Here is a 14,873-nt window from a genome sequence, read left to right on the forward strand (position 1 = left end):
GTTCAAAACATGGTTGTATGTGTGTGTTTTGTGTCTGGTCAGGCTCTGTGGAGTAGACAGTGTTAAATGTCTGGCGGGACACGTGAGCATCTTTACATACATTAACAACAATAGCTGTGGCTGAACAGTTTGTGGGGAGACAAAGTTGGGAGACATTTTGTGCATGTGCTCACACAGAATTACGTAGGCATGCTCGCACACACAGGCTGCTGTACATACACAGGAAGTTCTCTCTCTCTCCTCTTCTCCTTCCTGTCATCTGCCCAGCCTCTCCCCTTTCCTATCTCCTTTAAAATCATCCCCTCACCCAATCTATTTTCCTATTCCATCTCCCCCCTCTCATTTTCTCATCTACCCTCTCTCACCATCTCTCTCTCTCTGACCTGGCTATTTGCCCTGTGACACTCCCCTCTCTGGCAGTAGGGCCAAGTCCCTCTTCTGTCACTACATATCATCACCCTCTCTCTTCTCACTTGGTTCTCACTTTTCACCCCTCCAACCCTCATCTGACTCCCTCATCCTTAGGGCTCAGTGAGAGATAGAGTTATGCTGGTTTCGAGGCAGGGTTAGACAGACAGATGGGATGGATGGTTGGACTAGAGAAAGGCACAGGCACCAGAGCCTCATCCCACCCTCTGTCTGAGACCACTAGACAGACAGGAAGAGAGAGACAGAGAGAAATGGAAAACACAGAGAGAACAGCTGGTCTGGTAATGTAATACTGTAGCCGAGTCTAACTCCATGTACTGGGAGATAGGGTAGGATAGACTGGGCTAGTCTGTGAGATAGGGGAGGATAGACTGGGCTAGTCTGGGAGATAGGGGAGGATAGACTGGGCTAGTCTGGGAGATAGGGGAGGATAGACTGGGCTAGTCTACCCCTTGACTGCTGTAACAACAGCCTACCACAGAGCACCATATTACCTAGTACACAGGATCTCTTTCTCTATCTCTGTATGTCCCACCGGAACAGTCTCTTTTTCTCTCTCGCCTCCCCCATCTCCCTCTGTGTAACGTGTGTGGGAGACGATCCGTGAGATCCACCTGATAACCAAGTATACCGTTACCCTGCTGCTGCTGTGGAGTCATCACCTGGAGAGCAGTTGGACCTACAGGCAGAAGAAGAAGGAGAGGAAGGAGAGGGAGGGAAAGAGATGAGGGGGTGGAACACAAAAACACAGATGTATCTACATAAACACTAGCTATAGCTGGCATGCCAGAGGTGTTCTGACTGTGTACCATAACTGTCTCTCTCTTCATAAACAGCATTAAAACGATGCAGACCAGGCTATTGGACGTCATAGGTGTTTTCCTAACAGAGTACCATCATCCCTCTGAGGCTGAACGAATGGCAACAGTAGCAGTAGCTCGCTTGGCTACATAACAGACTCAGAATCCCATCTCTGGTTATGCGTGACATCAGACACCCAAGCACGTCAGCATGCGTGTACATATGTCCGTAGGATAGACTGGGCACAGCCCCTGCATGGCTTATGAGAGGAGTTGGGTGGAGTAGGAGGTGGGGTAAAATTACATCATAATACAATTTCATGGAAGTCGTTTTTTAAGGTGCTGTAGCCCTTGACTGTGTGCAGAATAATGTTGCCCCCTACTGGCAGAGAATGGGACATGCATGGCACTAAGCTCTTAAAAATGTTAATGCTACATTGAATGCTGCTAATGGATTTGTGCCACTCATCTATCCATTTTTACTCCACTTTTTACAACACATTTGTCTCATTGAGATAAAAGTGAGAATGTATTGTTTTTACATGTAACTTCTGTATTTGAAATAGGTTATCACTAGGTTTAAGGTCACATTATAATTCATAATATATTAAGGGAAAGGGGGATACCTACCGGTAGTCAATTGTACAACTGAATGTCTTGAACTGAAATGTGTCTTCTGCATTTAACCCCTCTGAATCAGATATGTAGTATTTCTGTGTGATGTTATGCTTCCTGGCTGTCACCTGTGGAATGCATTGACGCACAACTGCTATGTTGACTTATAAATGTCAATCAAACAATCAATCAATGAATCAATCAGCTGAATCAATAAATCAACCGTCATGAATTCCCCATGAAATTGAGTTTAATAGATTGTTAAAAATAAGGCTATGATGCTGTTTTAGCAAACATTTACCAGGAGAAACCACAGTTATGGCCATACGGCTTTAGGGGCCCAGAGAAAGGCCTGGTACATACTACAGACCATCCTCTGGAGATACACACACGCACGCACGCGCACACACACACCCACACACTCAAATGCAAGCCACACACACATGCAGACATCTACCCACCCAAAACGGTGGCAGTTAACAAGGATTTGAACCAAACAATACTTAGCAGTGTTCTTTAAAAAAAACATGCATAGCTTGGTACCATGAATGTGTAGTTGTCCTGATCAGTCCACAGACGTTACAGGACTGTTTAGCGTTGATCCTTGTGTATTTTCCAGTTTCTATTGACCATGGTTTCATTTTATGGCACCATTATTACTGATCACTTTGAATATTCTCCTAGTATGTTTATTCATGTAGAAAGTTACATTCTGAACCACCGAGGCTCAATAAGAAAAATAAATACTGGAATGGCTACAACACGATGTGAACGTTATTTCTTCTGAATTGGAAAATAAATAGGCCGAGGCCTAACCAATCCCAACCCAGTTTGTTTTCCTTTTTCATATATAAAAATGAAACACTTGTCTATTGGTTTTTCTGCTTTCGGATAACAGACACCATCAAAATACAGATTCATTTATAGAAGTGTCTCACAGACAACAAGTACAAAGAGCACAAAATCAAAAGTAAAAAAAGTTATTTGAATGCATTTGTAAAAACACAAAAACAAATGAAACACAAAGCAAACTTAGTTCTGTGTGGACAACGCAAAGCAAACTTAGTTCTGTGTGGACAACGCAAAGCAGACTTAGTTCTGTGTGGACAATGCTTTTTAAGGTGCAACGTAAACACTTACGCTCATTAATAAATTCCCTGTGAAATATACCATTTATCAGAGATGAAACCTTAAAAAATATATATTCATCATCAAATCATTGCTATTATGACTTTACTTAAAACCCCCAGAGAAGATGCAAATGGATAATGTTAGATACGAATGACATGTAATATTATTTTCATACTTCATTTTTTTTGTCCTTTGGTAACTGGGTACACCTTGACAGAAATAAATAGTCCGTTACACCCTTTTCCCCTAAAATAGTTAGCACATTTTTAGTATAAGTGAACATTACCACGGACGGGTGTTCTACTTCAAGCGGCCTACATTATGTTTAAAAGTGCCAGGGAGATCTAGCATGAGGGAAGACCCTAAATTGCAGCAGGAGCACATTTCCCCAAAATGGCGGAACAGAGAGTTTGGCCCAAAATGGCAGAGCAAGCAGACCTTTGGACGGAGATACAGTACAAGACTTCCCCATGCAGGCTGATACTAACTTCGACACCGTTACAATACTTCAAAGTGGATCTTTTCTCCCCGATTACTTCAAGAAAGTGAGGAAATAAGAAAGGCTTTTTAAAGTTTTGGAACAGGGCCCTACATTACATCTCACAGTCCGTTCTACACACAGAGGTGCCCAAACATTGCTCACATTACCAACACCACAAAGGTAGCAAAAATAAATCTGTTTTGTTCAAAGGTTACGATCTAAAATGCTCGACACGGTAAAGGCGACAGTGAACCCACACACATACAGTCCCATATCAGAACTTTACAACATAAGATATCAATTCAGTGCAAAACCCCTTAACCATTCCCTTTTGTCTTCTGTTTCTAAACATACAATACTGATGTTCCCTTATTCAGTGTCATCTTAAATCAATATAATGCAGTTCCTCATCTTTGTTGACTGTACTGTTATTTTAATTATTTGTTCATCCTGTGCCATTATTGTACGTGCAGTAAATGTCATATAAGAAGTTTGCCTCACAGGAAAATGACATTATTTGATCCTTATTGAACTATAGGAAGTACGTAGCACCGACACATGGTGGTACAGTACATATGTAATAACCTGGCATAATAAGTCTGTCCCTTTAGAGTAACTGTCCAGTGTTTCCACATTTCAATGAAATATGACCTATAGTTAATGACAATATGAGTGAAATAGTTTTCCTAGTTTTAAAAATGTAAGTATGTAAAAAATAAATAAAATCTGCTTTTCTATGGAATGGTGTGGACTTACCCCAACAACAGAATGGTGTGGACTTACCCCAACAACAGAATGGTGTGGACTTAACCCAACAACAGAATGGTGTGGACTTACCCCAACAACAGAATGGTGTGGACTTACCCCAACAACAGAATGGTGTGGACTTAACCCAACAACAGAATGGTGTGGACTTACCCCAACAACAGAATGGTGTGGACTTAACCCAACAACAGAATGGTGTGGACTTACCCCAACAACAGAATGGTGTGGACTTACCCCAACAACAGAATGGTGTGGACTTACCCCAACAACAGAATGGTGTGGACTTACCCCAACAACAGAATGGTGTGGACTTAACCCAACAACAGAATGGTGTGGACTTAACCCAACAACAGAATGGTGTGGACTTACCCCAACAACAGAATGGTGTGGACTTACCCCAACAACAGAATGGTGTGGACTTAACCCAACAACAGAATGGTGTGGACTTACCCCAACAACAGAATGGTGTGGACTTACCCCAACAACAGAATGGTGTGGACTTAACCCAACAACATAATGGTGTGGACTTACCCCAACAACAGAATGGTGTGGACTTACCCCAACAACAGAATGGTGTGGACTTAACCCAACAACAGAATGGTGTGGACTTACCCCAACAACAGAATGGTGTGGACTTAACCCAACAACAGAATGGTGTGGACTTAACCCAACAACAGAATGGTGTGGACTTAACCCAACAACAGAATGGTGTGGACTTACCCCAACAACAGAATGGTGTGGACTTACCCCAACAACAGAATGGTGTGGACTTACCCCAACAACAGAATGGTGTGGACTTACCCCAACAACAGAATGGTGTGGACTTACCCCAACAACAGAATGGTGTGGACTTAACCCAACAACAGAATGGTGTGGACTTAACCCAACAACAGAATGGTGTGGACTTACCCCAACAACAGAATGGTGTGGACTTACCCCAACAACAGAATGGTGTGGACTTACCCCAACAACAGAATGGTGTGGACTTAACCCAACAACAGAATGGTGTGGACTTAACCCAACAACAGAATGGTGTGGACTTAACCCAACAACAGAATGGTGTGGACTTAACCCAACAACAGAATGGTGTGGACTTACCCCAACAACAGAATGATGTGGACTTACCCCAACAACAGAATGGTGTGGACTTAACCCAACAACAGAATGGTGTGGAGGTACCCCAACAACAGAATGGTGTGGACTTACCCCAACAACAGAATGGTGTGGACTTAACCCAACAACAGAATGGTGTGGACTTAACCCAACAACAGAATGGTGTGGACTTACCCCAACAACAGAATGGTGTGGAGGTACCCCAACAACAGAATGGTGTGGACTTACCCCAACAACAGAATGGTGTGGACTTAACCCAACAACAGAATGGTGTGGACTTACCCCAACAACAGAATGGTGTGGACTTAACCCAACAACAGAATGGTGTGGACTTAACCCAACAACAGAATGGTGTGGACTTACCCCAACAACAGAATGGTGTGGACTTAACCCAACAACAGAATGGTGTGGACTTAACCCAACAACAGAATGGTGTGGACTTACCCCAACAACAGAATGGTGTGGACTTAACCCAACAACAGAATGGTGTGGACTTAACCCAACAACAGAATGGTGTGGACTTACCCCAACAACAGAATGGTGTGGACTTACCCCAACAACAGAATGGTGTGGACTTAACCCAACAACAGAATGGTGTGGACTTACCCCAACAACAGAATGGTGTGGACTTACCCCAACAACAGAATGGTGTGGACTTAACCCAACAACAGAATGGTGTGGACTTACCCCAACAACAGAATGGTGTGGACTTAACCCAACAACAGAATGGTGTGGACTTACCCCAACAACAGAATGGTGTGGACTTACCCCAACAACAGAATGGTGTGGACTTAACCCAACAACAGAATGGTGTGGACTTAACCCAACAACAGAATGGTGTGGACTTAACCCAACAACAGAATGGTGTGGACTTAACCCAACAACAGAATGGTGTGGACTTACCCCAACAACAGAATGGTGTGGACTTAACCCAACAACAGAATGGTGTGGACTTAACCCAACAACAGAATGGTGTGGACTTACCCCAACAACAGAATGGTGTGGACTTACCCCAACAACAGAATGGTGTGGACTTAACCCAACAACAGAATGGTGTGGACTTACCCCAACAACAGAATGGTGTGGACTTAACCCAACAACAGAATGGTGTGGACTTACCCCAACAACAGAATGGTGTGGACTTAACCCAACAACAGAATGGTGTGGACTTAACCCAACAACAGAATGGTGTGGACTTAACCCAACAACAGAATGGTGTGGACTTACCCCAACAACAGAATGGTGTGGACTTAACCCAACAACAGAATGGTGTGGACTTACCCCAACAACAGAATGGTGTGGACTTAACCCAACAACAGAATGGTGTGGACTTAACCCAACAACAGAATGGTGTGGACTTAACCCAACAACAGAATGGTGTGGACTTAACCCAACAACAGAATGGTGTGGACTTAACCCAACAACAGAATGGTGTGGACTTAACCCAACAACAGAATGGTGTGGGATTTAACCCAACAACAGAATGGTGTGGACTTAACCCAACAACAGAATGGTGTGGACTTAACCCAACAACAGAATGGTGTGGACTTAACCCAACAACAGAATGGTGTGGACTTACCCCAACAACAGAATGGTGTGGGCATATACCGGTCATTAAAACTATTTATGTGAGTAGACCGCTGATTGGCCAGCTCATCCTCCTCAGGAGGATGACATCATCCTCAATGAGGAAAAGCAAGCATTTTTGAAACGGTCCGTTTGAGATACAAGTTTGAGGTGGAGGATTTGAAGTGTCAACAATATTATTTGAGTATGAGTTAACAGAATACAAACTTCTAAAAGTGAGATTTTCACTGGACAGTTACTTTAAAACACTGAGCTGCCTTTATACCGCAGTCGACTTCTAGAATGTGCTGCAGATATCTGGAGCAAGTGAAAACAACGGTTTGAAAAGGGCCCGGTGAAGTGCACTGCACTTAAAATGAGTGCACTTATCTATCCCATGTGCACTTATCAGGAGTTGACTTCACTGCTTCACTTTAACCTTGCCTGGCAAACATTAGGCCCCAAATTCATGGATACATTTAAAACAGACACTAAAAGAATCCTTAGCAACAATGTAGTCATCCACAGTAGTAATAATAATATCAATAATAACAACTTAAAACCTAAGGGAGGGGCATGCGGGGGGGTTGTGCGACCGAGTAGTGATGTGGCAGTCTGTGATTGGCTCACTCCTGGCAGGAAGTGACTTGCCAGACGATGATGTGGCTGCGTTCTGGTTTGGCGGGGGTGGCCTGCTTCATGGTGGGCTCCGATAGGCTGCCATCCACCTCTCCTACATCATCACCTGTTGAGGAGAGATACGTCATATAATGTCATACCCACACACACACACACACACACACACACACACACACACACACACACACACACACACACACACACACACACACACACACACACACACTCACCCATTCTGAAGTCGATGTAGCCTTCTCCTCCACTCATGACCAGGAAGGTTTTGGCAGGTTCAGAGGTCGCCATGTCAGACGATTCAGAGGCGGGGTCATCCGACCCAGAATCCCCTCCGGGCCCGGGGGACGGGATCACCTGACCTGGAACAGGAAGTTAAGTATTGAGTACTTCCTCGGTCAAGTTCAGGAAGAAAACTGAATGAAACAGGTAGGAAGGGACTGCCTGCGCAGAATAATTTGTATTTTCTGTTGCAAAATGTAGCACACCCTAATGATCACTACCCCTTGCTACTTACCTGGGACGGCTGCAAAGAACTTGACTGCATCTCTGTGTCCGTGGAAACACAGCTGTGCCTGTGCCATGGAACAGTAGGGCACGAAGCTGCCTGGCAAAGTGCTCTCCGTGCCCTCCTCACTGAACACCCGCACGGCACCGCCAGGGCGATTTGGCACTGCACCCGCTGTCTTGTTGGCTACAACATCACAACAACAACAAGACAACTATAGAGTTAAAAACAAAACCTATAGAGTAATGATGTCAGGAAAAACTCCTGGCCTTAAATTAAGAATTTCTTAACTGTAATGTTTTGCGAAGTGAATCCATTTAGCTTGTTATCCATCCATAGCAAGCGGCACACTGCAAAGCCTCCATTATAAACTGGATGTTCGATCCCTGAATGCTGATGGACTGACAGCCATGGTATATCAGATCGTATACCACGAGTATGACAAAAATGTTTATTTGTACTGCTCTAATTACGTTGGTAACCCGTTTATAATAGCAAAAAGGCACCTTGGGTGTTTGTGGTATAGGTCCAATATACCACGGCTAAGGGCTGTGCCTAAGAACAGCAAGGCCATCCTGAAAACACATACAGTAGACCCAAAGCCAAGGTCACGCTGTAAACATGCTACACATGGAAAGGAAGGAGTCGTTATGAAATGAATGAATGGAGTGAAACATTTAGAAACAACACAGACAAGTTAAAACTAAAAGACATCAACAGAGCGACAATGACTGTGACTGCCCTGCCCTGCACAGACAATGAAGCAGTCAGTTGGGTCTGTTTGTTTGTTTAGCCGCATAGAGAGAAGCAGAAAACTAACTTAAGGAGAGACCAGAGACCCACTACTAGGATCAGAAACAACAGGCAGGGAGAGACCAGAGACCCACTACTAGGATCAGAAACAACAGGCAGGGAGAGACCAGAGACCCACTACTAGGATCAGAAACAACAGGCAGGGAGAGACCAGAGACCCACTACTAGGATCAGAAACAACAGGCAGGGAGAGACCAGAGACCCACTACTAGGATCAGAAACAACAGGCAGGGAGAGACCATAGACCCACTACTAGGATCAGAAACAACAGGCAGGGAGAGACCAGAGACCCACTACTAGGATCAGAAACAACAGGCAGGGAGAGACCAGAGACCCACTACTAGGATCAGAAACAACAGGCAGGGAGAGACCAGAACTGACCAAAGAGCACAAACCAGGCCCAAATACACGGAGAGGAGGATAGAGAGAGAGAAGGGTAGAGAGAAAAGAGGAGAAGATGCAGCTATATGGAACTGACTAGGAATAGAAGCACTAGAGATAGAAAGGGCAAGACAGCAGGACAGAGGAGGAGGGACAGAGGGAGAGAAACAGAGTAGTAAAGAAAGAGAGAAGTCTGGTTAAGCTTGCTGTGTGATGGAGACTCACCCCTGAGGCCCCTCAGTAAGACTCCATGCTGAGGAGGACCTATAGCTTCAGTGAAAGAGGGAGGAGAGGAGGAGGGATATATGGAGCAGCGGAGGAGTAGAGAGTCTATGAATACCCACTCTCTCCTTTACAGACAGCTAATTGGAGCTGTTTCATTCACTGTATGAGTGTTAATTCAGCAGGTTGGTATTTATTGGGATGACTCATGTACTGAGGCAGCTCAGCAGGATAGCCACTAGCTGGCACAGCCACAGACATTAAACCCTAACTGTAACCACACTGCTAACCTTATGCCTAACCTTCAATTAAGACCAAAAAGCTAATTTCTGATAATGACTTTGTACAATATAGCCAATTTTGACTTTGCAGCTGGCCCATCAAGTGGAAATCGCTCAATAAACGTCAACCTGCATGAATGAATGGGCCAAGTTAAAGTAGATAAACCTTTTCACCATCCAACAACTTTATACAGTGGCTTAAAAAATATTTGTTGATCGTTGCGTTGTTATAAAACATGGTCTTTTGAGGGACGTGAACATTTTCAAGGGGCAAGGAACAATGATTGAGGGAAGGTGAGGAGAGGAGGCCATCTTAGATGACTGAGATGTAGCTGGTATGGACTTACCTTCTGACAGCGGGATGGAGATGATGACACCATTTCCTGTTCCGACCCACAGACGGCTACAGGATATCATGAGGGCTGTGATCCTGACGAAGGAGAAGCCCAGTTTACCCGTACCTAGAGAAGGGGAGAGAAGAGAGGACAGGGTCATAACACTGCTTAAACTCATGCTAAATTGACAGTGTTACAGGGTAACAATGTACACTGAGTGTACAAAACACTTCCCATGACAGACTGACCAGGTGAATCCAGGTGAAATCTAGGATCCATTATTCATGTTAAATCCACTTCAATCAGCGTAGACGAAGTGGAAGAGACCGTTTAAAGAAGGATTTTTAAGCCTTGAGACAATTGAGACATGGATTGTGTTTGTGTGCCATTCAGAGGGTGAATGGGCAAGACAAAATATATAAGCATGGTACTGTTTTGATGATGTGTTTGATGTGTTTTTCGATTTCATTTGCATTGATGTCAGAGTGGTTAGAGGGACAATAGAGCCCTGAGTACCGGACCATTAGCGACCTGACGGTCGTTAGCGAGTTGGGTGCTACTGTACCAACGCATGTCCAGAGTGCATAAGAGAAGATTACTGTGAATCAACGGTCATGTGGAATTTGACCGAGGCCATGACTCATGACGCCGGTGTGGTGGTAATACAGTAACCGCAACAGCCCTAAGCACAATCATTCACGTATTCCCCATGCATTCTATTGAAACAAAGTCCTTTTTCATCTACCATCCTAAAACTCCTCTGCTTTGTCAATGTCAATACTTCATGCCAATAAAGTTGTATTGATTTAAACAATGAGTCAATGTACAGTACCCAGCATCTTGGAGACGTAGGGCTCTATGTCGACATCCTGGAGGTGCTGGTAGGTGTGGGCGTGGAACAGTCTGAGGGTGGAGTCCAGGCGGATGGATACCCAGATCCCATCTCCCACCCAGGCCAGCTGACGCACCTGACTCTCCTTCCGGGGGTGGGCGTCAAACAACTTCTACACAGGAGGAAATAGAGAAGGTAGCATTATAACCATGTTAAACCACACTATATCACTATCAGATATTGCACAGACATCATGGGCCGATATACAGTGTATATTCTATTTGATTGTGGTTGTACTGTTGAGAGAATACACAAGTGTTAGATCACAAGAAACATAAGACAATGAGATCTCAAAGGACAAAGTGGGCTGGAGTTATTCTAACCTATGTGGAATAAGTCACCAAAGGGCCTTCATCAATTTCATGGATGAAAGTCTTAAAAGTAGAACTACGACAATTAGAGCAACAAAACATCTTCAAACCAAAAGGGAGATTATACAATAACTTTAAGTGTCATTTTGTGAAACTTCCTTTTGGGTGTTTTGGAAAAGACTTCTAACAGCTGTGGGGAAAGTCATAAGGATTCCCATTTATCTAGCACTTTTCTGAAACACAAATCGCTTTACACTGTCCCCCCTTCTACCATCAGAAGGTTTCCAGTATAAACCACGTCAGATGATGTACCTCTATCCTCATGGCCCTGGGTTGGATGACGTAGATCTTGTTCCTGTAGCCACACCACACCTTGTCATGCACCACTGTCATACAGCGGATAGAGTGGTGCGGCCGGCCCAGGTCTAGTAGGTGGTAGTTGGTCAGATCCCACTGTCCCTCTGCATAGGGAGAAACACACACAAACTATATGCTTGTGACACAAAATGGCTGCCAAGCCGTTTTACTCCAGGGAGCATCACAATACAGGTTAACGTTTATTAGAGTCTGGTCCTGGAGGCAGAACTGAGTGATTTCCGCTAGATAGGACAGCTGTAAAGTCACAATTGTCTATATTGTAAAAATTCATATAAACACACATTTGCTTTTGGGTCTTAATTTAAGGTTAGGGTTAGGCATTAGGGTTAGCAGTGTGGTTACGGTTATGGTTAGGTTTAAATTAATTTTGTATTACTTTGTGGCTGGGCCAGCTAGAAGATTTATTACAAAAACGCTAACCTGCATCACAATATGGCTTGAATCAATGCATCCTTACCCAGGCCTCTGTGGAATATAGCCAACGTGCCATCAGCCAAGGCAACCAGGACTCTTCCTCTCACATGCCTGCAGACAGAGCGCACACATAGACATGTCTGGTGAGATATACATGGCCTGAATACTCACTACAAGACATGTCTGGTGAGATATACATGGCCTGAATACTCACTACAAGACATGTCTGGTGAGATATACATGGCCTGAATACTCACTACAAGACATGTCTGGTGAGATATGCATGGCCTGAATACTCACTACAAGACATGTCTGGTGAGATATACATGGCCTGAATACTCACTACAAGTAGTGTCTGGTGAGATATACATGGCCTGAATACTCACTACAAGAGATGTCTGGTGAGATATACATGGCCTGAATACTCACTACAAGTAGTGTCTGGTGAGATATACATGGCCTGAATACTCACTACAAGACATGTCTGGTGAGATACACATGGCCTGAATACTCACTACAAGACATGTCTGGTGAGATATACATGGCCTGAATACTCACTACAAGACATGTCTGGTGAGATATGCATGGCCTGAATACTCACTACAAGACATGTCTGGTGAGATTTACATGGCCTGAATAGTCAGTACAAGTACTGTCTGTCTCTCTTTGAGAACCTTTGTGTGTGAAATAATCAATAAATCATATCAATCATGTAGGGTATCAGTCAAAAGTTTGGACACACCTACTCATTCTTTAATTTGACTATTTTCTACGTAGAATAATAGTTAAGACATCAAAACTACGAAATAACAAATATGGAATCATGCAGTAACCAAAAAAAGTGTTAAACAAATCAAAATAGATTTAATATTTGAAATTCTTCAAAATAACCACTCTTTGCCTTGATGACAGCTTTGCACGCTCTTGGCATTCTCTCAACCAGCTTCATGTGGTAGTAACCTGGAATACATTTCAATCAACAGGCGTGCCTTGTTAAAAGTTAATATGCAGAATTTCTTTCCTTAATGCATTTGAGCCAATCAGTTGTGTTGTGACAAGGCAAGAACAGCTCAAATAAGCAAAGAGAAATGACAGTCCATCATTACTTTAAGACATGAAGGTCGGTCAATCCGCAAAATTTCAAGAACTTTCAAAGTTTCTTCAAGCGCAGTTGCAACAAACACCAAGCACTTTGATGAAATGGCTCTTATGAGGACCGCCACAGGAAAGGAAGACCCAGAGTTACCTCTGCTGCAGAGGATAAGTTCATTATAGTAAAATACATTATATCAAAATGACTGTGTGAATTGGCCGAATTGCAGCAAAGAAACCACTACTCAAAGACACCAATAATAAGAAGAGACTTGTTTGAGCCAAGAAACAAGCGCCAAGGACATTAGACCGGTGGAAATCTGTCCTTTGGTCTGATGAGTCCAAATTTCTGATTTTTGGTTCCAACCTCTGTGTTTTTGTGAGACGCAGAATAGGTGAACGGATGATTACCGCATGTGTAGTTCCCACCGTGAAGCATGGAGGAGGAGGTGTGATGGTGTGGGGGTGCTTTGCTGGTGACAATGTCAGTGATTTTTTTTTAGAATTCAAGCCACACTTAACCAGCATGGCTACCACAGCATTCTGCAGCGATACGCCATCCCATCTGGTTTGCTCTTAGTGGGACTATCATTTGTTTTTCAGCAGGACAATGACCCTAAACACACACCTCCAGACTGTGTAAGGGCTACTTGACCAAGAAGGAGAGTGATGGAGTGCTGCATCAGATGACCTGGCCTCCACAATCACCTGACCTCAACCCAATTGAGATGGTTTGGGATGAGTTGGACTGCAGAGTGAAGGAAAAGCAGCCAACAAGTGCTCAGCATTTGTGGGAACTCCTTCAAGACTGTTGGAAAAGAGTCCTCAGAGTACTCACACTATGTTGAGGATGGAGTCCTTTAGCTTGATGGCGTGGAGACACTTCCTCCACCGAGCCACAGACGAGTGCACATACAAACTAGAGAGGGAGGAGACAAGAGAGGAGACAAAGATTAAGAAACACAATCCCCAAATAAATGGGGCTGATTTTCTAAAGATAATTATATGGATCAGGGTGCATAAAAAAAAATTAACAGAGAAATTACAAAAAATTTATAATGCATTTTTCTTTTCTTGACCAAAGAGATTCTACTGTATATTCCATACTCATTTATTTCTGTGTGGCCCTAGTGGCCCCTGGTGACCACTCCCTTGTCCTCACCATCCGTTCTGGGCCCCCAGCCACATGGTGGGCAGGGCGCTGCTCATCCTCTGGACGTCCTCCCCAGCAGGGAGCATGTCGTCGGGAAGAGACGCCTCACCCACCCCATCCTGGTCCCTGGGAGACAGAGAGAAAGAACAGGGCTGGTGAGCTTTAGTGTATCAAACACACATTAATCACTCATGTATAAAACCCAGTGCCTTAAACAAGGGACCAGAGTTGTCCCTGGTCAGGTCACTACTAACTAGTACTAGGTCAGACAGTCTCACCTCTGTGTGTCTGCAGTGGAGGACTCATGGTGACCGGCTCCCAGAGGGTCTGTGAACACGTGTTCTGTGTAGATGCCTGGCTGACTGACGACCAGCCCCTGGTTCTCCTCCCCCTCCTCTGTAGCCTCTGTGGCCTCTTCCGCCGTGGGGACCCCATCCTCTGCAGGACTGGGCTCTCTGGACAGATCCACTGTTGGGTGGAGGTAGGGGGAATTTGTAGAGAGAAAATATTACAGTAAGTATGCATTAGATACAAAAGGATGA

At 44.2% G+C, this 14,873-nt stretch overlaps 1 protein-coding gene across 13 annotated transcripts in view; it reads right to left on the minus strand.

The window, feature by feature from the left end:
• Positions 1-6,943: 6,943 nt before the first annotated feature.
• The window catches only part of spag9a (sperm associated antigen 9a), a 55,568-nt gene continuing 47,638 nt past the window's right edge, over positions 6,944-14,873 (minus strand). For 10 of the 13 annotated variants that reach the window (XM_090193966.1, XM_090193965.1, XM_090193962.1 and 7 more), the window contains 11 exons: positions 14,610-14,799; positions 14,341-14,457; positions 14,017-14,097; positions 12,130-12,197; positions 11,607-11,755; positions 10,924-11,095; positions 10,104-10,217; positions 9,479-9,523; positions 8,069-8,245; positions 7,770-7,913; positions 6,944-7,645 (listed from right to left, as the gene is read on the minus strand). In XM_090193966.1, coding sequence (XP_090050092.1) covers positions 7,527-7,645; positions 7,770-7,913; positions 8,069-8,245; positions 9,479-9,523; positions 10,104-10,217; positions 10,924-11,095; positions 11,607-11,755; positions 12,130-12,197; positions 14,017-14,097; positions 14,341-14,457; positions 14,610-14,799 — 1,376 coding nt within the window. In that variant the 3' untranslated portion in view covers positions 6,944-7,526. The remainder of the gene's footprint in view (positions 7,646-7,769; positions 7,914-8,068; positions 8,246-9,478; positions 9,524-10,103; positions 10,218-10,923; positions 11,096-11,606; positions 11,756-12,129; positions 12,198-14,016; positions 14,098-14,340; positions 14,458-14,609; positions 14,800-14,873) is intronic. The other 3 variants (XM_090193973.1, XM_090193964.1, XM_090193963.1) reach the window with 1 other exon arrangement.

The sequence above is a fragment of the Oncorhynchus mykiss genome, chromosome 12 (assembly GCF_057628025.1).
Source record: "Oncorhynchus mykiss isolate SJ-2025 chromosome 12, ASM5762802v1, whole genome shotgun sequence".
NCBI classification, from domain to species: domain Eukaryota; kingdom Metazoa; phylum Chordata; class Actinopteri; order Salmoniformes; family Salmonidae; genus Oncorhynchus; species Oncorhynchus mykiss.